The sequence below is a fragment of the Saccopteryx leptura genome, chromosome 6, assembly GCF_036850995.1.
Source record: "Saccopteryx leptura isolate mSacLep1 chromosome 6, mSacLep1_pri_phased_curated, whole genome shotgun sequence".
In the NCBI taxonomy this organism is placed as follows: Eukaryota; Metazoa; Chordata; class Mammalia; order Chiroptera; family Emballonuridae; genus Saccopteryx; species Saccopteryx leptura.
The window spans coordinates 23,886,446-23,910,667 of NC_089508.1; the positions used below are offsets into that span (position 1 = coordinate 23,886,446).

General features: G+C 49.7%; 1 protein-coding gene across 3 annotated transcripts in view; it reads right to left on the reverse strand.

Moving 5' to 3' along the window:
- Positions 1-24,222, reverse strand: part of ADCK1 (aarF domain containing kinase 1) — a 123,796-nt gene that overhangs the window by 24,773 nt on the left and 74,801 nt on the right. The window contains exons 5-7 of one of the 3 annotated variants that reach the window (XM_066341626.1): positions 15,617-15,775; positions 5,329-5,427; positions 4,943-5,101 (exon numbers count right to left, since the gene is read on the reverse strand). In XM_066341626.1, coding sequence (XP_066197723.1) covers positions 4,943-5,101; positions 5,329-5,427; positions 15,617-15,775 — 417 coding nt within the window. The remainder of the gene's footprint in view (positions 1-4,942; positions 5,102-5,328; positions 5,428-15,616; positions 15,776-24,222) is intronic. The other 2 variants (XM_066341627.1, XM_066341628.1) reach the window with 2 other exon arrangements.

Sequence of the window (24,222 nt, forward strand, 5' to 3'; positions counted from 1 at the left end):
CGAAGGAGCCACTGGTGGAGAGGGAAACTCAAAGGCTTGTTCGCCAGGGTCACGGGCTTGCTGGGTTCCCCTCCACCACCTTCTCCCCAACCCCCCCCCCACACACTTGCAACCATCTCGGTCTGACAACAGGCTGCGTCCCTTGCTTCAGCTGCTTAGATCTGAAATGACAGAGATATCAAACCTGACGGAGGTGTTTGTCATGGGAACGCAGCGAGGACACTGCGCCTTGATGGATGTAACATGGAAATGACTACAAAATGCAAAGCCGCTCCCTGCTCAGTCAGGAGAAACCTGGCTAGACGCGGGACTTGCCCCTAAATCACCACGTGGGCAGCAGGGTTTGGGGTGTAAGGTGAGATCCACTCACTCAATCATCCATGTTTTACCACTGATCCTTCCTCTGCTTCTTCTACCAAGGACCGAAAGATGAAAGAGAAACATTTTAAAGTGGTAATAAGAACCACTGTCCTGCCCTCTCCCCCAAAAAACTAAACCCTGGGAGGCTCACAGCAGGGCACCTGCTGACCCCACAGGCAGGGTCATGCCCTGGCCAACAGGCCCTCGGAGTCTAGGGTCTCCTTGTAACAAAGCAAAGGCCCCACTCCCACAGACTGAACCCACACTGGGGCCAAGCTGGCCCCCAGAAAGAGAACACAGATTATGAAAAGTTCCAGCTCAAGACGCTGGGCCTCAGGCTCACAGTCTGGCTTCCACTTTGTTTCTGTGTTTTGGTCGATGCACCTGGGAAGCAGGCCCTCGCTTGTCTGGACAGCTGCCCACCAACCAGGGCTGCAGCCCTCCCGTCACCCGAGCGGAGCGGAGCAGGGCGCAGACTCAGAGACAGACCACAGGGCTGGAGCCCCGGCCCCCCCACCTCCACGCTGTGTGACTGTGGCTAAGCTTCATAACCTCTCTGAGTGCCAGCTACCCCGCCTGTAAGATGGCGATGACAATTACAATGGAAGCAACACTCCCTACTCCCTCGTAGTACATATGGAGTTCTGGTGCTCCACACAGAAGTACTCACCTAGCAGCTGCTGGACTAACACCAGCTGCCCTATGACAGCCATGCACAGTTTCACATGTGGTTCTGATACACAGCTAGAGTTCAGAGTTAATGTTATAGACAGTTCAGCATAATTTAAATCTTCCCCCAAAATATGACATAGGCAGAAGAGCACAGCTTTAACAAGTAGGCTCTGGAGCCAGGCTGCCTCCACTCGGAGTCTGCCTCTGCCCCTTACGGGAAGGTGTGTGACCCTGGGCACATGGTTTCATCTTTCCGAAGCCCAGTTTTCCCATTGGTGACATGAGGCTAATAACGGCATCTCCGTTGCAGGGCTATTATAAGGATTAAAGCGTAAACACATGCAATGCACTTAAAAATTTGTCTAACACAGCATAAGCACGTAAAGAAAATCTTAACTAATATGAATTGTTATACATCGGTGGTTCTTAATCTTTGAGATTCTGAGGAAGCTATGGCACTTCTCCAAAAGCATGCACATTGCCTAACAAGGTTTGTCCACAATGTCTGGAGGCCTCACGCTAAGAAACCTTGGAGTTGGGGTGGTGAACACACAGTACAATACATGGATGTCTAATAGAATTGTACACCTGAAAACTATATAATTTTATTAACCAATGTCACCCCAATAAATTTAATAAAAATTAAAAAAAAGAAAGAAGGAAAGAAGGGAGGGAGGGAGGGAGGGAGGGAGGGAGAGAGGAAGGGAGAAAGGAAGACAGGGAGGGAGGGAGAAAACCAACCACAGAGTGGCCCTACCCAAGCGATGATGCCCCCACCCAACCCCACCTCCATAGGTGGAGACACACTCCCATATCTTCCAGCCCCACACCCGGTGGTTATAGGGCTTCTCCCTCCTACCTTGTGCTAGCTGTCTCCCAGGTCAGTCACAGACCTCTGCTTGTCCTATCCCTCCCCCCAACACACACACTCTGATGCCAAATCCAAACGCCCTGGTCTTGACCGTTCAGCCTGGCTGCCTCCTCACCTCTCCCAGTCTCCCCAACAGCGCATTTGCATTCGGGGCTTGTCTGAGGCTCGGAGATTTATAGCATGGGGCTGAGGTTACTCAACCCCGCTGGAAGATGTCTCGCACACTGAGAGGTAAACTCTTTGCTGAGGCTTAATTACGCGCAGATGTTGCGACGGGGAGCCAGTGTGCAAGAGCAATCTATCTCCGGTTTTAAGAGCCGAAGTGGGTTCACAGCGCGAAATTCGCTTCCCCCTTGTTATTTGTTTAGGCAAAATTAATTACTCAGGAGCCCTCGGTCTACCATTGTCTTAGGAATGGTGTGCGGGGGTTTTAGAAGCGGCAGGTCAAATCGTTACATTAATTATTTACCCATTTGGCATCCTCGTTTCAAAAATGTGTGCTATTATTATTATTATTACATGTCTTGGTCTGGCAGATGCTAGTTGGCCCCAGCCAGGGGACAATTTTGCTGTTTCCATGGGAACAGTGGAGGAGATGGTTCTGTTTGTCTGGCTCACAGTTCTAGCTCTGAAGAGCACCCCTGCCGGGTAAGAGGCAACAGAATGTCCTCAGACGAGTACCAGAGCTGAAGTCAGAAAATCTGGGTTGCGGCCTGGGCATCTCTGACTGCTGCCTATAAAATGGGGTGATGGTTGTTGGAAAGATTCCATGTCACCACACCTGCACAATGCTCAGTGCTGCAAAAGAAACATTCAGTAAATATGGATTGCCTGCGGCCTTGTATAGCCCACACATCATGAAAGCCCCTCCGCACTCCATATCCCGGGTAGAGTGAAGTGCTTCCTCTTGGGCACCCACAGAAACACAGACGAGTAGGTCGTGGTCGCAGCATGACCAACCTGTACTATGACAACACATTCCTGTGTTTGTCCTCCACGAGATGGGACGCTTTCCCAGGCAGGAAACGACCATCTCTTGCTCACAGCATGTGCCCCAGCCCCCGGCACAGCAACAGGCTCCAGAGATGCTCAACAGACGTGGAATAAAAGAATGAAAGAAATGGGTCATACAAGTGGAAGCTTATGTTAGACACCACAGCCTCATGCTCATTAGCTAATGTCATTACCTGTCCCAGAGAACCAACTTTTCACTGAACGGGGGTTTGAACTTCAAGGCTGGGGCAGTGTCACCAGATCAAGCCTGCACATCTGGATTTACGGGCACAAGAGGGTCCGTACCTCCACGTCTATGATGGTGGCCGAGAAGAAGCCAGTCAACAGACCTGCCCGCCAACTCACTCAAAGACCTCAACTTTGCCAGTGGCGACACCTTCCACCAAAATCAATGTGTCAAGACACGACACTGATGACCACAGCCACGGCTTTTCCTCCCATGAGCCAAACATTTCGATTCTTAGGTGGCCAGTGTAGACACACCCTCAGTCTCCCCACCTCTGTTAATCAATCTGGGTAGCGGAAGTATAAACAACACTACATCCGTTTCTCATGATGCCTTCCAAGCCACATGAGCACAAGTCCAGAGTAAGAGACCTTCCCGTTCAATGTCCTTATATACTCTCCCCAAAGGGGTGCTGCAGGACAGCTCTGGGAAAGCTCCCAAGGGCTTCGCAACCCCACCCCCACACACACACTCATTCTCCAGGCCTCCTGAGTTAAGATAGAAGGGCTGATCTCTTCTGAGAGCTAAATGCTGACCTCTCTGTATAGACTACACAGGGTCCCAGCCGCTGCACCACAAAGAGGTGCCCCTGGGTAAATGGATCCAAACCCCGCCCAGGAAAAAATGCAGTAGAACAGCAGTGTTGATGCTCATTTCATCCCAACCCCTTTGTGCCTTGTGGGGAACGTCAGGACAGTCTTCAAAGACCAGTCCAGTGCCAACCCCTCAGCAGAGCCTCCTGCCCAATAGACCGTGGGAGTCCCTTCTGAGTTTTAGAGCACTTATCAGCAGGACCTCTTGCAAAGCCGCAACTTTGTACTGTTTGATGTGTTTCCTACAAGTTTCCATTTTACAGGCAGTTCTACAATAATACTTGAAAACACAAGCTTGTCCCAATGCTATGACATAACAGGGAACAGTTTGATCACCGTGCAAATTTTGCATTTGCTTATGTGCGCTATCATCCACGAGAGATACCACATGAACAGAGAAAACTACATCCTGCTGCGTCACACCACACAATACCTGAGGCACACCTGTCTCAGACAGCACCACGTGACATGGGTCACACCCACCCACACCTGCGTCCCAGCTTTCTATCCAGTTCCAAGTGACGTGCCTTCCACCACGTCACAATAATTCACAGGTGGCAACTGTTCCGATGCCTACTTCACACACAGGTGTCAGGGGGAAGCACCATGTGTCCCATGATCTTACGTATTTCATAGCCATTTAACATGTGAAGAACTATGCTACGGTTTTTCTTAGGTTCTTGTCTTATTTCCCGTGTCACTGGTGATGTTTCTGAGTGTTTTAAGCATTACCTATTTCCTCCATAAGCCCAGTAGTTTCTGATGTGTGACTTTGCATACTGAAGATCCTTCTAAGAACATGTATGGTGAATTGTAACAGACCTGACCGTATAGTAGGGAGCGAATATGCGTAGAGTGTTAGGAACAGTGCCCAAGTACAGGAGCGTTAGTTAGCAACAGCAGCAGTGGCATCATCACTGCCATCACCCCATGTTTCATGGAGGCAGAGACCACAGCTTATAGGTCCTTGGGTAGCACTCGGTGTCTTGAAATTGTAGATCATTCAATAAACATCTGTTTGATTGACTGACAGGTCAAAGATACCATTTGGTATTTCTTTGCAATGTCGCATTCAAGAGCTTTAATGTGCATCACTCGGAAGATGTCTCCCTTCATGTCCTGAAAGGGGGGATCCTCGGGGCTGGGCCCAGCCCTCCCTGCACGCCCCATCAGACCACCATGCCCCCGTTGCCCTGCCCCTCTTACCTTTAAGAAGTCAAAGTGCTTGAGCATTTGGGCCACTTTCTCCGCGTTTCTCCCTTCGTTGAGGAAGTCCAGCTCCAAAGGCAGGTTCTTCTTGGCTTCGTCCACCAGCCACATGAACTCGAACTCTGGAAACAGTTGCTTCACAGCCAGGACGAGCACCTCAAATCCACCAAGCAACGCACTGGTCAGCTCACAGCACCCCACCAAGGCACCCTGCCCTCCTGCCTGGGTCTAACTGTGGACAACGCCCAGGTCTCCCCCGGATGAGGGTGGGTAGGAAAGCCGCTTCCCCGGGGCCCATTGCCAGCAGTCACCACAGCTGCCCTGGCTGAGTGCTTGCCACGTGCCCAGCGCGGCCTCAGCCTTTGCTGAGTTACTCCCCTCACCTCCACAACTCTGGGAGGACCGCAGAGCACACTCTCATCGCCTCCCACTTCACACACGAGGAACCTGAGGCTCTGAGAAGTTACGTGATCTTTCTGAATCTGTCCAGCAAGGAAGCACAGAAATAGAATTCCACCTGGGTCTACCCGGCCCCCGACCCTGGCTCTTGAGCCTGTCGCTGCACTGCTGTGTTTACCGCTCCCAGGTTTGCGCTTCGTGGTCCCGTTTACAGAGGCTGCAGCGTGTGCCGCACCGTGAGTGTGGGTTCCTTTACTTCCTAAGCCAAGTGGTAGGCACCTGAGCATCTATCATGTTCCTTTCTACGTTTCAGTACACCTTAACTATCTTGTGATAAAAAATTAAATTGGAATAAGAAAACAAGGTTAGATAAGACAAGAGGAATAAGAGATAAGGGACTTGACCACTTGGATGAAAAGCTCGGATTTTTTGCAATTTGGCCTTACTATGGATTCTTAAGGGAGGCCAAGATGGAGAGGGGGGCTTTCGAAGACCTATCTGACATTTCAGTTGTCAGTTTAATGGTGTGAAGTTAAATGTCACTGGCAGAGAACCAGAGTCCAGTGACACCGGCAGAGCACACCCCGGCCCCTCTGTGGCCAGGGGCTCAGTTCTGAGGCTATGTCGCCACCGGAACTCTGGATTTGAGATGGTCTCACAAGTTCTCAGACAATGGCTCCATAGTGGGTGAGCAAGGCTGATGCCAGGGACACGGAGGGGCTCCAGCATTCCTGGAGGGAAACACAGTAGGCAACTCTCCTGCTCTCAGACAAACCCTCCTGCTAGTGGTCAAAGTCAGGCTGGGGAGACCACTGACCAATCCTCCAGTAATTCTGGTCCAAGTTATCTGAGAATACCCCCCTCCACCCTGGCTAGAGCAGAAGGGCAGTGAGCAAGAACTAAGGAACCATGGGCCTATTAGTACCTCCCCCAACTAAGAACTAAGTGCTTGAGCCCCCTACCCTCAAATTCATATGTAGAAGCCCTAATTCCCAGTGTGATGGTATTTGGACGTGAAACCTTTGGGGACTAATTAGGTTTAGATGAGATCATTACGGTGGGGTCCCTGAGATGGGGTTAGTGTCCTTGTAAGTAGAGTGAGACCAAAGCTTGCTCTCTCTGTGTCATGTAAGGACACAGAGAGAAGGCAGCTGTCTACAAACCAGGAAGAAAGTCCACACCAGGATCTGAATTGTCCTACCCCTTGACCTTGGACTTCCAGCCTCCAGAACTGTGAGAAGTAAGTGTCACAGCTTAGGCCCCTAGTCAGTGGTACTTTGTATGGCAGTCCTAGCAGACAAAGACACCACCCAGCCTATCCAGAGGATTACTAATCCCCACCTGTGAGCCTTGGCTTACGCTTCTTTTTGTCCTGGTCTATAATATTAGGCCCAACTGTGTTAGGCACAAGCGGTACAAAAGAAATAAAACTAAAACAGACCCATGAACTACAAAGCACTTACGGTTTCATTTTTAAACACGAGTCCTAGGCTATGTACCCGACACTGTTCTAAAAGAATCATCACACGGGGTTATTACATTCAGTTTCTCTCAAAACTCTCTTTAATTACTTTTGGCTGCAGTCTAATTTCTTTTAAGTCTTGTCTAGCCTTTCACAGGCTAGACCTGTGACCTTATGATAATCGATTTAGTTTATGTTTTGTTTCTGGTTTTGTTTCCGTCTGTGTCGTAGAAAACTAGAAGGCAGAGGTGGCAACAGCCAGGCCAGACCGCATGTGTCAAACCCAGACGCCTGGGCACAGCAGCCTCCAAGCATCGCATCTCGTCACCCTGCCCTCAGATGGCCCTTCGCTGCCACCAGAGGGGAGGCAGAGCTGGCGCACAGACAAAAGCACTGCCCGGGCCAGGGCGGGGGGCACACACGCTTCTGAGTCCCCTGATTCCACTCTGGGCTCTGAGTTCAGGCAAGAACCCTCTTCAGACTGTGGCTCCAGCCTAAATTCCAGAGGTTCTCACCGAGTAGGGACAAGGGAAGGAGCCACAGTGAGGCTCGGTCATCTGCTCAATCAATATTTACTGATTACCAACCAGTTAATGACCCTGGGGCGGACATGGGCAAAACAGGGAGTTCCATGCAACCGAGTGGAGGCTATAACTGGGGATGAGGTTTCCAACCAAACAATAAATCCTCATCATTTGCTGTAAGGTCACTGTTATTTGTGAAATCTTAAATTATCATTAACATCCAAACAACACTGATAAGCACTTTAAAGATTTTTCTGTTTCTAATCAATTACATAATTAGTTATTACTAGTACTGCCGATTATTAATAGCTAATGTCATTAATCATAAAAGCAAAGATTACATCAACTGATATTAACCGCTAATAACTAACGAGTAGAGTAATTCATATCCTTAAAAACTGTCCAGTAGCCATTAAACCGGTGTCTAGCGTGTTCTGCGCGTGCTGAGTCACTCCCTTAGCGTGTTCTGCGCGTGCTGAGTCACTCCCTCAGTTACTTCACAATGAAGCTCTGTTCGAATGGAAGTCAGTGGTTCTTAGCTTCCAAGGAGGATGCCATCCCCATTACAGGAAGTCACCAATGTAAAAATCTAGTGCCAGCTATGAAGCCCAGAAAATGTACATGCTCACAGAATTTCTGCACGTAATTCAGGGGGTTGGGGAGAGGGGGCAGATTAAGCATTGTCTGGTCCAAGTCTAAAACGGTTTGGGCTGCTGCCATCTTAGACTTTTCTTGGCTGAGAAAAACAGAACTCAGTTGCACCTTCTGTTTTCTTTCAATTCCCTTCTTAAGAGCCTGCCCTAAGTAGATTCACTTCCACGTTTTCTTTTCCGACAACAGATGCAATCAACTAAAATAAAACAGGTGTCGTTATCAATTTGACTTTTCGATTTTTCTTCCAAAATGTTATCTTCTCCATAAAAGTCCTCCAACAGCCAATATTTTCACCAGTGTCTAGCACGTACTCAATACTCAGCAGATGTTTATTGAGTGTTCATCTGAATGAATAAATGAATGAACAAGTGAACATTTCAAACGGTTTGTCCTCTCCACCCAGTGATAATTATATGTTCACATGTGTGTTATTCAAATAGATTAAGTTTTTCTATTTTTGAGGTTTGGGTGGGAAAAGGGATTATCTCTAAATTTTCAGGAACTGTAGGCTTTGGAATGCCTGAGAATTTTCTACTTGATTTGGAACTCTACAGATCAATCAAGGTATGCTGGAAAATTAATACCTCCTTTGAGGTAGACTAAGGAAATTATTTTTCTACAAGACCACTGGCTCACAGGGGGAATGACCAACTGTGGGCCACACAGAAATATAATGGAAAAATTAAGAGTCACACAAAAGCCTGAAAACTTGCTTGCTATTTATGAAAGCAAGGAAATGGGAATAATCATTATTTAATACCTACTATGTGCCAGGCATTGTGCTGCAAGGTGCTCTGTGTCTATGCTCTTGTTTCCTTTTCTTGCCCATTTCACAGAGACGGCAGCTGGTTCCAGGAGGTTAAAGCACTTCTCAAGGTCACAGAGTTTGTAATTTCAAATGCAGAACTTGGGCCCAGGTGGGTTTTTGTTGTTTGTTTCTTGGTTTTGATTTTTGGCTTTGTTTTTTTTTTTTTGTTTGTTTGGTGTTTTTTTTCTTTGCTTCTTTCTTTATGCAGCCCTGTCTCATGCAACACAAGACAGACGGTGCAATAGGAAGTTCAAGATAAGGCATAAAATGAGCTTTGTAAACTGTAAAATGCAACTGAAATGCAAGTTACTGCTATCAAGTTATTATATAGTATAAAAGAAACAGTGTTCTATGGGAAACCACCCACTAAATAGAGCACCTGTTCAGATCCGAACGGGTAAAAAATGGATGTTCGACCAGGATCGAAAATTAATTCAGAGCAATGTAAATAACTTGCATGCGTGGGTTTATCTTTGTTCTGATAAGTTCTTAAAGTGTGCACTTTTTAGAAAACAGAATTATAGGGGGAACAGAAATGTCCTTGGGGTTGTCTACATCTCTGGATTTTAAAATATATATTTAAAAAAAATAAAATCAACTGTTGGATTCTGTGCCAAACACAAACATTACCTAGCCACCCACTGTTCAATCAACATATTCAGAGAAGAAACAAGATGACAGGCAGCATGGATAGAAAATGTTCCCAAAAAAATCAAAAATACGACTGTCACAAGTCTTGATTTTTAGAGACCCTTGGGATAGACTGGGTGACATCAAACGGTGATCAGATTCTGTTGCTGAGACCAAGGTCCCATCCCAACACTGCAAAGCACCTTCAGGACAGGTGGCACACGGAGGGCCATGAGTTAGAGTTTTAGGGGATGACTGAGCAAAGGGATGTCCAGCATCCAGTTCAGAAGCTTGAGAGATAACAGGGAGTGATGCAGGGTCGTATCTTCCTGCGGGTCCCCAGGTCATCTGAGTCCTACGCTGCTCTCCCAGAGAGAATGGCCTGAGGTCCAGCTAGGCTCCCTGCTATGGTGAGCAGCAGGAACTGCTGAAAAGCCAGCCGCCAGCAGATGGATGGACTCTGCCTCGTCAGTCCACCCTTCCTGCTGACTCATTGTTCCAATCTCTGGGCCCAATTAGTCTGGCTCTGGACAGCCACTCAAATCAATAACAGTCACTGGCCGTGCATCGAGAAGTAGACTTGCCCCAACTACTAAAGGGACAATATCAGGTGATAATGACAAAGCTAAAAAACACCCTTGGCTGTGCCTTTCTCTTTTGTGCGAAGTCACCAGCACCGTCAGGTTCATCAGACTCCACTTACTGCGAGTCGGCCTTCACCTCTCTGTCATCGTTCAACAGACTATCCCAGAGACTGTCCCCTTCCCTAAGAGGAGCGCCAGGTTCACAAGTGACAGAAAACATGCAGGTGGCACACATGCCATTGAGTGCCAAAACAAAAGCCATTTCCCCCACCTTCCTGGCTAACAGAACCTCAAATACGTGTGTCTTTCATGTCCTTCAAGGAAGGCAGGCCTTCGGCTGAGAAGATGAATAATGATTGGTCAATGACCCCATCAGTGGTCTCATTTCTCTTGCCAAGACTGATACAGGCTTGGGCATGTGGCCCACTTCTGGCCAGTAAGAAATGAAGGGAATTGTCCTGAAGGGCTCATTTTGGGTAAGGAATCTGAGGGAAGAAACAGGACCTCTTTAGCATCTAAATGGCATCTACTTGTAATAGCAGAAACTGCTGCAGCTGGTTTGGGACCATGAGGGGCATTACCTCGGAAGGACAAGCCAGGATGGCAGAGTGGAAGACAAAAGGAACCGAGGTCCTTAAAAGACACAATGAAGTGTTGGATTGGTGTATGTTGGAATAGATTTCCGGATACCTGCAGCCAACAACGTCCTAACTGATACAACCAGTAGTCCCCACCTCCTCACTCTCAAAAGTCTCTCTCCTGTAGACCTTAAGCAGATATGTGTTTGGATGTATAAACTGCAAATATTTGGAGATTAAGCCTATTAGTCAGTCTCTCCTTAGTATGAATTACTTTCATCAGATAGTCTTCCTCTGAAGACCATGCTGTGGTCACTCACAGGGGTGGAAAGGAGAGATGGAAAATAGTGGGCAGTGGGAGAGAAGAATGAGGCACACAGTACCTGGAGTTGTCATGACAGGAAGCACCAGAAGGCTATGCAGAACAGCGACTTTGCCTGCTCTCTGTCTCCAAGTTTCTGGAGGCTGAGGTAGCCCTATCACTCCCTAGAAATCGTTCTTGTCCTACCCAGCATCCCTGAGCACCATTCAGCGGTCCTCATTCCTAAAACCAAGGCACCATTTTAGTTCTAGACTCAGGAAAAAAAACCCAACTCATTTTAAATATAAAATAAAATGAGTTTTCTAGTCAGGCTCTTCTTAAATTTATAGCTGAGAAGGGTGGCCCAGGTAGATTATTTTCCACCAGAGACGAAGCCCAGCGAGAAGACAGTGCCATCTGACGCCGTTGTTAGTGCTGCTGGCCCACGGAGGTGGTGACCTGCAGCCTCACTTCCAGCGTCTCCGCGGCAGGCAGCGAGTGCAGGTCTCTGCGCCTTGTGGTCGCAGCCCAGCACTGCCTCGGCCGCGGTGAAGGACCACTTTGTATTCTGCACACAGGCGCTAGGCTGTTCTTCCAAAGAAAAGCATCTGATGCTTATCTCCAGTAGATGCCAAATCTTTATTACTGCTATTATTGCTATTGACCTACGGCCACCATTACTCAGGAAGCCAGCGAGGCTCTGAGCAGAGAGAACTGTGTCAGCTGTCCTCCAGCCCAAGTGAGTCCTGATAACACTGCTGGCCAGAGGCAGGTTCCCACCTGACACAGGAGAGCAGGGTTGGCTGCTGGGTCTCAGGACACCCAGGGATCCTCCGAGACACCCAGTTCACTCCCAGCAATGGCCAGGCCTAGACACTGACAGGTGCTCCAGAAAACTCGGGCTTCCAGGTGGGCTCCCAGGGCCACACAGCACCCCTGCTCCCTTTTCCAATGACACGGCAGCTGTTCCAGACCTGCGCCCCCGCTCGAGCCTCCAATGCCACCTCCTACCCCTTCTTTCTCAGCAGATGGTCTTGCCTCCTACTTCAGAGAAAAATTAGAGGCTATCAGGCCTACAACTCAGCTGCCCCCTCGCCCCTTCCCCCCGCCCCCACACTCATCTTTCCCCAGCCCTACCACGCTCCTCTAGCCTCAGAGGCTGGCCAGGCTCATGTTTCCACCGGAGCCCCTGCATGCTGACCCCTCGAGTCTCCTCCTGGACCAGATCCAGCAGTTACGTCTCCCCTGAACCTCCACTCCCCTCGTTCTGCTGCTGCGTCCCAGCAGCGACCTGACCTCTCACTCTGCTCTGCTCTAAACTCCATCTTCACTCTCCCCCACCGTCAAAGAGCCAAACTTGAAAAGAGTTGGGTTTTTTGTTTGTTTGTTTGTTTGTTTTTAGCCAGAGAGACAAACAGAGGGAGACAGATGAGAAGCATCAACTCATAGTTGTGGCACCTTTGCTGTTCATTGATTGCTACTCATATGTGCCTTGACTGGGGGGCTCCAGCCAAGCCAGTGACCCCTTGCTCAAGCCAGTGACCTTTGGGTTCAAGCCAGTAATCAATGACATGATCCCACACTCAAGCCGGCGACCTCGGGTATTACACTAACTGAAGAATATCAGATAAAGACAAATAATTACCATTTCACTTATGTGTGGAATCTAAAAAACTAACAAATGAACAAACAAAACAGACTCATAAAGAAAAACTATAGTTGCCAGAAGGTTGGGTGGTGGGGGACAGGCACAAAGGTTGAAGGGATTAAGATGTACAAGCTTAGAGTTATAAATAACTCACAGGGATGTAAAGTACAGCAAAGGGAACACAGTCAGTGATACAATAACTTTGTACAGTGACGGGCAATAGACATTTTGTGGTGAGCATTCTGTAAAGTGTATAAATGTGAAATCATATTATGCTAAACACCTGAAACTAACATATTATAATATTGTATGTCAACTATACTTTAATTAAAAAGAGTTTCACATTCCAGAATAAAAATTAGATATGAGCCCCCCCTCCAAAGAAAAGAAGTAAAATCTATATCCCCACCCCTCTAACAAAGGGGACCTTTGTGACTCCCGGGTCTTACCAACAGGGTAAGGAGGAAGTAACCTATATGACAGCCAAGGCAAGGTCATAAAACCATAATGTACGTTCAGCCTTACTCTCGTAGGACACTCGCTCTGAGAACCTGGCCACCATGCTGTGAGGAAGCCCACACAGCCATGAAGAGGCTGGCATGGAGACGACCTGAGGCCGTGGCCCACAGCCCCAGCTGAGCTTCCAGCCAACAGCCCTCACCCACCTTCTAGCCACGTGAAGGAACCCCTTGCAGTTCCAGTCAAGCCCCCCAGCTGGTACTGCATGAAACAGAGTGAGTGTCTCTATGAAACCCTGCCCAGGTCACAGATTCATGAGCAAAATATATGACTATTTCAAGCCACTATGTTTTGAGGTGGCTCATTACTCAGCTCTCGATAACAGTGCTCACTTGCTGAAATGGGTGTCCCAGATACAGCAGCGCTGCCCGGGCCTGGTGCCCCCAGTCCCTCTGAGCACGCCTTCCTGATCCTCCTGGGCACATGCCCTGGACCTGGATGATGACCTTCTCAGAGTTCTTGCTTGCCGCCTTCCTGTTTTCACTCTTCGCAACCTTTCTAAGTCATCTCACCTGCCCCCTCCCGGATTCAACTTGTGAGTCTGAATCTGTATTTATAGCCTGAGCTGCAGACGGACAGAGGTTTCCCGATCAAAAACCCCTGCCAGCTGTTTCTCACCAAACATGGTTGCTCCATCGTTATTACATTTTGCTCTGAAAGTGAAATCCATTCCAACCCTCTTACTCTCATTAAATAAATAAACAAACAAACAAACAAACTACATTTCCCAGGCTTTCTTGCCAACTGGCTTCCAACTAGATCTGGCCAGTGGGCCACACTGGTGTAATGCTGGGGGACAGGAGGAGATGACACCCTGGTCTACCTTCCCGGTGACAGGCCCTGCACCTGTGATCCGTCTCCCATTGGGCCCAGCTTCCACCAGGGGTCCCCAGCTCCTGGGCTCTGGAGAACCACTGTTGTCTTTGCCCTGCACCCAGAGGGTAGCTTTCTGCCATTGGTAGTTGTCTCACCAGTCCCCTCGGTTTCAGCAATCCCTTTCCTTGTCAGCCCACTCTCTGTTTCAAATTCCCTCTGACATACCAGGAGCAATTTCTTTTTTCCCCAGAGAACTCAGACTGACACACACAGGTAAAGGCATCCAAACTTAATCATTTAAACCAGAAACCCACACTTTATCTCAGTCCCCTCCTTCTCATTCATACCAGAATTTGCCCTGGTCACAGAGCCCGGACGATTCCACCCTTGAACCCACCCCTCTCCTCCACCCATTCCACTGCTTTGACCACATTATTACTTCTCTCTCAGACCATGGTAGCAGGCCCTCAATCAGTCCCCCTACTAGAGTCTTTCTTCCTTCAGACACATCCTCCAGACTGCCAACAGATTTTTATTCCTAATGCACATCTGATCACTAACTAGGAGAGAAGATCAGATCAGCTCCTTCCATAGCGAACACGTGCTAACTGTGGACACCATACACCTCGTGTTAACTGTGGACACCACTCTGTGCCAGAGCCTGGACTACGAGGCCCTCCGTGCTCTACCGGCCTTCCTTCCCAGCATCTCGTCTGCCGCCCCTCCCGGCTCACCACATCCGAACCAGCGGGAGTCTCCAGCCTGTTCCTCTAAGACCGGGGCCTTCGCACAGGCTGGGCTGCCCTCCGACGGCCCGGCTGTCTCACAGGCTCCTCGCTGAAGCCCTCTCGACGCCCTCAACCGTGCGGGTGCAGTGCTCCGGGCACATCACAGACGCCCCTTGGACAGAGCTCATGTCCCCCCACTGTGGCCGTCTGTGGACTGACTGCTCCTCCTCTACTCAGGGAGCTCCCTGGGGAGGAAGATGTTGCTCATTCGCCTGATGCAGAAGAAACCCTTAACGAGTGTGCTAAGTTTAGTCAAGAGTGAGTTGAAAGAATAAAATAAGAGTCCAAAATGAGGAATGAGAGCAAAGGACAAGGAAGGAGACACAGAGGCGAGGGGCATGCCGGCAGGTTAAATGGACCACTGACCTCTCATGGAGGGTGCTGGCTGCCACCTGCAGGGGCCGGCTCACCCTCCCCCCCTCGTGCTGGGCATGGAGCTAGAAAAGTCCAGAGACATGGTCTCCCTAGAGCTTTTCCCAGGACCGTTTTTAGGAATGCAAGTTTGTTCATTCAAAACATATTGGATAGGCACACGTGCAATCTACATAGATACTTCTTTGCGATCTCCCTGTCACTTTTATATCCCTTGGTTGATCACATGCTCTCTTTTGTGATAATTTTAAAAACTATGATGTAACTTTTCTATGGGTTCGTCTCGTCTCTACCACATCCTCCCGAGGTCCCCTCGGCCCCAGTCGCTGTTCAGTGTGCTCTGAGACCATGTGAATGTATCAATAGTACCTGGGAACAAATCAAGAACTGACCGACCCAACCCTAAGGTCCGATGGTCACGGCATTACGTGATACCTCCTTTATTGTGGTCTCAAGCTCTTCTCTGCCACTCTGCTGCTGAAAGGGCCACATCTACCCACCCGCTCTGAATCGGTTTCACTGAAGCTGCCTGGATTGCAGGGGAACAAAGAATGAAGATGAAGGAAGGTGAAAGGGGAAGGTTCTCACCTCCATCAGGAGAATGTCCTTCGAGCTCTGCACCTGCACCTTTGGGTGCTGGACCTTCACGGCCACCGTCCGCCCATCATGCAGCACCGCCTTATGGACCTGGGCCAGGGAGGCAGCCCCTAGAGGGGTGTCGTCAAAGCTCACGAACAAATCATGGATCTGTCAAGGGTAGAGAAAGGATGGAGCAATTACGATGACTCAATTCAGTGAGATGATGGGCCAGAGCTGCCGCTGCCCGATGCCCCCACGACAGATTTCCTGCTGCCAGTCCTGTGCCAGCCCAGCTCCTTGCCTGGGCCCTTTGCTGCACAGAGATTCACAGCAGGCACATGGAGGGAGTGAGGCAGAAACATGTGTGGAGGGTGTGTTCTCACGTATGAGAAGTGCTATCTAGAATGTTCAGACTGCGCACAATCCACCCATTTAATTATCTACCATTGTGCCTCCAAGACTTTCACATAAAGATATAATCAAAAGTGAACGGAACCTGGCCCAGGGCTGCCCAGGGGTCAGACGGAAGATTTCCAAGCTCACCAACTAGGAGAGCTCAAGGAACCCTGGCTGGAGGCTGCCAACCCAATACTGCCTCTGGTTCCTGCCTGAGCAGCAGCCTCAGCATGGGCCCCTGAGCCCATTCCCAGCCTGGCCACCTGGCAGAAAGCCCAGGGCTGCAGACCTGAGCCTTGCATTTGGTCCTCACGTGCAATGCCACCCAAAGGTAGCCGTGGGCAGATCCCCTGCCCTTTCTGTGCCTTGCTTTCTCTATGAAATGAAACGTACACCCTAATTCTTCCACTTTCTCTTCTCTTCCGCCTTCTCCCCTTCCCTCTTAGAAATGCCATACCAATTCCCCTAAAGAGAAAAGTCTTTCTGACTTGAGTGGTCTCACCTACATGGCCCACATATATGTATTCTACCAGATGGGAAGGAAAACCCAAAAGCCTTTTGCAAGATCGGCCAAAGCTGAGGTTAGCATCCTCTTCATTTCTTGAAGTCCCTGGACAGCCTCACAATTCTGCAAGGTCCGGCCAGCCATACACACACCTGCAAATGTGCACGTGTAGTCCAGGCCTCCCCACCTCGCAGGCTGAGGCCTGTTCAGCCCGTGCCCCCACCTCCCTCTGTCCCCTTTCACAGCAAACTCCCAGCCCCTCAGCCCCTCTCCTCTCCTCGGACTCCAGAAGTCACGTGACCCGCGGCCACCACCCCATCCCCATTTGCTACGCTGCACCATCACTTCACTAATCTTGTCTCATAAATCACTCCCTCCAGCCCTGTCATCATTTTTTTAGCTTTCACTAAACTGCATCCCATTTATCAACATCCTGCAGAGACCAAAGGTCCAGACAACATGGGAGGGGCCTGCACTTCTCTGTCACGGGAGATGGGTACAGAGTGGCTTCCCTGTCCCCCTTCTTTATTACGGGGTTTTTATCTGTACCCCTCCCAGTGCCTCCTTCCCCCTTCTTTCCCAATCATGCACCTGTCTTCTTCCCTCCTTTGTGAGATCTAGGCTCTCTGAGGGCCATATTCTTCCCACATCACCTACCCTGAATCACCCTGGGTCTCTCTGCACAAGAACCCTTCAATCAGGACCCTGGATTTAAAGGATGCAAGGACCACAGCCACATACACCTCAGTAGAATAGCGGCTCCCAGTGGGCAGGGACTTTTGTCCGTTCTGTTCACTGTTAAAGTTCCTGTACCTAGAACAAGGCTGTACCTAGAACTAGTCAATGACAAAGATTTGTTGAAGGATTAAATCCACTATTTTCTCCATTGAAGAAGACTGGATCAACTCTTCCTTCCTTTTGAAATGGCTAGACTTTTGGCTCCCAGACTCCTACTAACCCAAAGGCCCCAAATGTAAAAGCACATGTCATATGTGGGGTTAACCTAGGTGGACTCCACCTGTTACTCCAGGGTGAGTGTGAGACCAAGACCTGGCCAATCGGAACCCTCAATGCCCTGATTGGTTCTGAGACAGACACATGACCCAATTGGTCCAATCAGACTCAACTATTTTACTTTCGTTCAAACTGTAGCAGAAGGGGTTCTTTCTTTCTACTAAAATTGAACTTGAAGCCTACAGATGCCATGGGTCACATAGTAGCAACAAAGAGGAAAGCAGAGCCAATGAATCCTAATCACAATGGTTGAGCCCCATGATCTAGCCATTCCTGAAGGCCCACCCGATAATTCCATTTTTTCACTTAAGTCAGTTTTAGTCATTTTCTGTCACACACAACTGAAGGGGCTCAACTAGGCTAAATTAAAGAGACACAGGCATGGTGCCCAAAATCGAGAGGCTCGGTGTGAGTTCCATCCTCTCTCCACCCTCTTGCTGGGACAGGCATCCAGGAATAGAAGGGAGTTGGAACTTCAGCAACATTCCCAGCCATTACATAATGAGATCAACATTGAATTCCTTTGGAAACCCCCTGGTAATCCTGGAAGGAGCACCAAGAAGAATACTTCCTGGAGCAGCTGTGAACTAAGCAGTTGGAATGACCCAAACTCCCTACGGCAAAGGGACTTGGGAGTGAGCTGACCTCGCTCCCTGGGAACACTGGCTCATTCTCTAAGAAGGACAACCAGTCTTCAAGTCAGTGTCATTGCAGGGACATTGCTGAGTCATTGCAACCAAAGAGTGACATGGCATCACTAGGGCTGGGTGGCAAAAACAGCATCCAAGAGCACTCCCGAGGGAGGTGAAAACGGGGAGGGCCAAGAGAAGCATCCCAATCTCCAGGGTAAGAGGAGGTCTGGTGTGCCATGCCCTCGGGGATGGGAAGGGGCCCCCCACAAGTCCCTGCTCCCACCAGGGGATGGAGATACCACCTGGCTCCTGAGATACCACCCAAGCCCAGCTGCCAACTTAGCACCCTGAACAAGGCAGAGCTCTGAGGACTTGTCCAAACTCCCAGTCTGACCAGCGGAAGCAGAGAGAGGTGTGGGAAATGCGGATGCCCCGCCCCACACAGGAAACCCATCAGGCAGATACCCCACCCCTCCCGGCCCTCCCCCACCCAGGGCCCAGCAGCCATCCCTCCCCTCTCCATCAGGGAGCAGATCACATACGCTTACCCGCCTGTGCTCACACACACACACAACACACACACACACACACAAAATAATTGATTGCTAGTGGATGTTCCTAGCTGGCTTATAAAAAAAGGTAATTAAAGATTGGTGCTACAGCCTATAATTAAATATGAATAAAGTATCTTTAAATGGAACCTTGATTCAAAGTGTTCAGTGCAAGTCCTGTAAGCTGATAGTAAGGAAAAACAGACCCTGTCCTGAAAGCAGAATTACACACACAGCCCCATGCAGCTGAAACACACGCCACCCCGCTAACCAGGCCTGGTTCCCCAGCTCCTTCAGCGGAAAACTGTTAGCAGAAACAGACTGCAGCCTGGGCGGCAGTTAGATCCGCACAGGGCCCTGGGCTGCGCCAGCCACTCGCAGAAACCGCTCTCCCATGCGGAGGCTTTCTTTCCCCTGTCCCTTTTCTGTTGTTGTTCCTCTAGGTTTGGTGGCAAAATCAATTAAGTAAAACAACTGCATTTTAAAATGACTAGTTATGTGCTTTTTAATTACTGTAGGCCCATGATTCAAATGTATCGATGTCCTTCTCTGGAAAAGGAAAAATAACCAGGAAAAGTTTCTCTAGCTTTGTATGGTCTGGTTTATTTGGGGGGAGGGGGGAGGGGCTGTTTAGGGATTTTTTAAAGAGCAGCAAACATCCAGAGGGGCAGGGAGAAATGGGTCATCCCCTAGGGGCTTAGCGGACAGGGGCTCAGGTTAAGACTTCAGAGGCTTCAGCTGGGGTCCGGGAATTGGAGACCACGTGACAGGACACCCCAGTACAGGGCAGCGTGAGACACTCCAGAAAAGCCAGCCAGCAGATTCCCACAAAGCCAGGTTACCAGGCAAGCTTTCCAAACTGCCAGATTGAGCAGGTCAGGGTCCACATTCTGCTAAAAATAAGATGACGGGAAGTCGAATCTTCTGGAAAAGCTATAATATGCCTCCTGAGAATGTCATTTGAGTCTCAGCCAGCCCCACCAAAGCCTCAGGTCCCTCATGGGGACTGACTCACCAATCACAAAATGGGGGACATCCTGAATTTCCAAGATGGCCCAATTGCAAATATTCCATCCTATTGTCCCCATACTCACATCACACCTATTCTTGGTTCAAAAACTGCATCACTATCCAATAATGTTCACAAGTCTAACAAACCCTGAACTGGCAGGCTCCAGATGAAGACAGGACCTACTCACAGCGAGCAGGTCCAGGCCTAGATTCCAAGGCCAGGCAGCTCACGCTTAGGAGCTAGGAGGCCTGCCCAGGGTACCGGGGGCAGGTTACCATGGCATCTGCAGCAGAGAACATCAGGCTCTCCAGGTCTGAAGTGGCCCACCTCACGCCTGGATGCAGCCATCCATTGCAGACTGATGGGGAGAGAGACAAGTCCCTGGTACGAACAGAGTGGCCGGAGTGGACCTTCCCCACCCCCTGTCCTGCCCCCAACCGAGGCAGACAAGATAGCTCTAGCAGCTAGGACTCTGCAAAGCGCTGATGTCCGACTTGGACAGAAAACTTACCACCACTTCTCACAGGCCTCTGCCTGGAGCTCTCCGCCCCCTCTCAGCCCCATTCCCCAGGGGCCTGCCCCAGGCACCCCCACATCTCAGTCACCTCCCCGCTGATACCTCACTGCCGCAGTTCCTTCTTCTCTGCCTTACACATGCCTGGGGCTTAAACATGTCACCCGACAGTGACAGCAAATGGGTGGCACATGCACTTTCATTCCCCCGGGGGTGGTTTTAAAATATGCTCATAAGTTTTTAAATATTCCTACCTTCGGGAGGCGAAACCCATTCCCCACACCTTGAGCACGAGCTGAACCTAATGACCCACTCCTAACGAACAGCAGGTGGAGGGAGGGCCAGTGTGTGACTTCAGAGACTGTCACTACAATGTCCTTGCTGCTCTCTCTCAGATCGCCTGCTCCAGGGGAAGCAAGCTGCCATGTCATGACGACACTCAGGCAGCCCGTGGAGAGTTCTGGATGGTAAGGCACCAGGCCGCCCGCCAACAGTGAACGGCGGGAAGCAGCTCCCCGTCCCTGCTCTGGCCTTCAGATGACACAGCCTCAGCCGGCAGCCTCGCTGCAACCTCGGGAGAGACTCTGAGCCAGGGCCTTCTTTCCAGGGAGCCACTCCCAGACTCCTGACCCACACAAACTGACAGCAAATGTTTGCTGTTTTAAGATGCTAAGTTTCTGGGTAATCTGTTATGCAGCAATAGCTAATGAATACACCCCAAACACACCCATGCCAGAACTCACAATCACAGCATTTTCTGCAGTACCCATACAGGAGTGGCATCTCACGCAACACAATGCTCCACATCTACTATCAAGAGAACAGAGTAAATACATAAAAAATAAAAACAAAAAAAAAAACAGCCTGATCAGTGGTGGCACAGTGCATAGAGTGTTGACCTGGGACACTGAGGTCCCAGGTTCAAAACCCGGAGGTCACCTCCTTGAGCATAAGCCTATCCAGCTTGAGCACAGGCTCACCAGCTTGACTGCAGGGTGGCCTGCTTGAGTGTGACGGGCTTGAAGCCCAAGGTCAGTGGTTTGAGCCCAAGTTCCTGGCTTGAACAAGGGGTCACTGACTCGGCTTGAGCTCCCCTGTCAAGACACATATGAGAAAGCAATCAATGAACTAAAGTGACTCAACTATGAGTTGATGCTTCTCATCTCTCTCCTTTCCTGTCGAAAGAAAGAAAGAAAGAAAGAAAGAGAGAAAGAAAGAAAGAAAAGAAAAGAAAAGAAAAGAAAAGAAAAGAAAAGAAAAGAAAAGAAAAGAAAAGGAAGAAAGACCAATTTGCCACTCGTTAGCTTCAGCCAGTCAACAATTACTACTGGCTGCAGTCTAGAAGTTACGACATGACAGACACCATGCTAGGTACGTGGGCCAACAAGACAGACACCGTCTCTGGCCATGAGGAGACCTCAGTTCAGCAGAAGGCTGTAAAACACCCAGCATTTTAGCAGGGCCTGCTGAAGACAGGGCCCTCCACCCAGGGCGGCTTCACTCAACCCTAAAAGGCTTTCTGGCCAGGAAGAAAAGGGGACTTCCAATATCACCATGTAGACCCTGGGCGGTCCGGGGAAAGGACAGGCATCCAAGTGTCTGTCCCTCTCCCCACTCGATAGCTACCGTGTCTCAAGGTGGGAGCACCTCCACCCCAGCTTCCCATTCGGCAATTTGTTACAATAAAAATAACAATGACAGTAACAGCTCGAGAACACACAGACCCTGTCTTCCATGCAATCTGTGTTCTTTCAGAGGTCCAGAAAAATCAAACTGTCGGTTCTGCAGAGCTATCAGGTATTGCTACTGCCAAGCTAGAAGAAAGAACAAAAGGCCTCTCTGACAAGGGTCAACCCCAGAGTCACAGAACAGTGTTCCTACTGAACTCCTGCAAGGAGAGTGACATGATGCTCAAGTCTTACCATTTTGCTAAAGAGCCTCCAGGTACAGGACCTAACTGCCCACCTGGTTCTACCACAGGCATCACAGGTCAGACCAAGCTTCTGTCCTCCCATAGGATGGTGACAAGCAGCTGACAAAAGGAGAACAGAAGCCAGGGGCAGCCATGCCCTCAGATGGCCATGGGTCCACCAGCTAGCCAGGACATGGGACCTAAGTGGCATTAAGACATAGTGATTGCACTGCAAGGTCTGGGTCACACGCCTACGCTGCAATTCTGGCTCCAAGGTATACCAGCTTGCGCAGTTACATAACCCCTCTGTACCTCCATTTTCTCTCCTGTAAAATGGGAATTTTAGTACCAACCTCACAGAGTTGTATGAAACAACGTATGTTAAGTGTCTAGCGTGCAGCCTATAGAAGAGCCCAATAACCAGCAGGAGTCGTGGTCCCCATCTGACACCTCCAGGAAGAGGACAGAGTGGGACAGTGAAGAGAGCACCAGACACAGTCAGTAATTCCAGGTACTCGGATCTGTCCTGGTCAGCCAGTAGAAGCCACCATCCTCATCTACCCAGAGACTGTAATGACCCCCTCAGTGACCCGTCCACTTGCATTTCTTCCTCCTCTAATCCAACTTCCACATATAGCTAAGGTGAGTTTTCCAAACATAACCCGATCATGTCACTTCTCTCTGTTTAAACCACCTCACCAGCTTCCTGGGGGCCAAAATTCTGCACACGACCCACAGGGTCTGAACCCACCTACCTCTCCTGCCCTATCTCCTCCCTCTGACCTCAGCTCTCTCTGCCTCTTCCTACCACCAGCACACGTCCTCCCTGCCCACTGCAAGGCCTTTGCACATGCGGACCCCTCTGCCTAGGAGAAGCCTCCCCCTCCTCCTCATTCTGGTAACTCCTACTCATCCTTCAAATCACAGCTCAACTGTCACCTCCTCAAGGAAGCCTCCCGTGTACATTTCTGGAGCTCCCGTGCCCTCCTCCAGAGCAAGTGCTCAGATGCACCATTGCCTCCACTTGTGTTTCCTAATCTGCTTCTTCCCTTCTAGACCACAGACCTCCGCTGTTGCTCAGCATTGCAGCCAACGTACCTGACCCATAATTAGTGCTATTTCCTAACGAACAAATGAAGGTGAGGTTCAATTTTCCCTAACTGTTCTTGGTGAGGGGACTTTGGGCCTTCCAGCTAATCCAGGGCAGTTAAAACATCTCTCAGAAATGGCCCCAGTTCCTTCACGGTGGCCAGAGGAGCCTCCCTGTGCCAAGGAGCTGTGGGTGGAGGGGCCCTGTGGAAATGTTATGATAATAATGATTAATAAAAAGCAGATAAACACCCAGTGTGGCTGGCCAGCCCGGGAAGCCATCCATTAGATCTGTCATTCATTAGCGATGGAGGAGGGGGCAGTCCAATCAGATCTCCTCGGCTTAAGCAAACCTTCTGTAAATTGTAGGCTGCAGGCACTGACATTTGATAAATTATTCTTCATAATCCACTGTTGGCTGTCATAAATCTAATCTTTCGACGTTCCTCATCTTAATAACTTGTACAGCCTCACAGGGTGATGCTGTCTATGTCTCTGCCTGGGACCAAGATCTCTGGGGTAGAAGCAACCAGAGGCTCCTAGACAGTGCAGTGTGAAGCCCGGCACCCCACGGCCAGGGCAGCCCAGCAGACAGCCCCTGGGTAATCAGAGTACAGAAGGCATGAGCCGTCCTTGAGGCCAGGAAGTGCCTAGGGGCCACGTGCTCACACCCCATCACAGGGCAGAGAGAGGTGGTGCCAGGACTCCGAGCTCAGAATCGGGCAGGTTGAGCTCCACATCCTCCGTTGCCAGCCTGCTCAGAGGACCTACCACCTCTTCCTTCATCTGGAGCTTGGGCTGGTATAAGGAACCTCAGGATATCTTCGCTCTGTAAGGACTGAATGGTCAACCGTGGATCATTCCTTACATCTGCGTGTTAATTGCCCTCAAATTGCTCTTACGTAAATTTCAACTTTCTCTTGAGGTTAGGCAGAGGACATAAATAATTGCCTCCATTTTAGAGAGAGAAACATATTTGCTAAAGGTCAT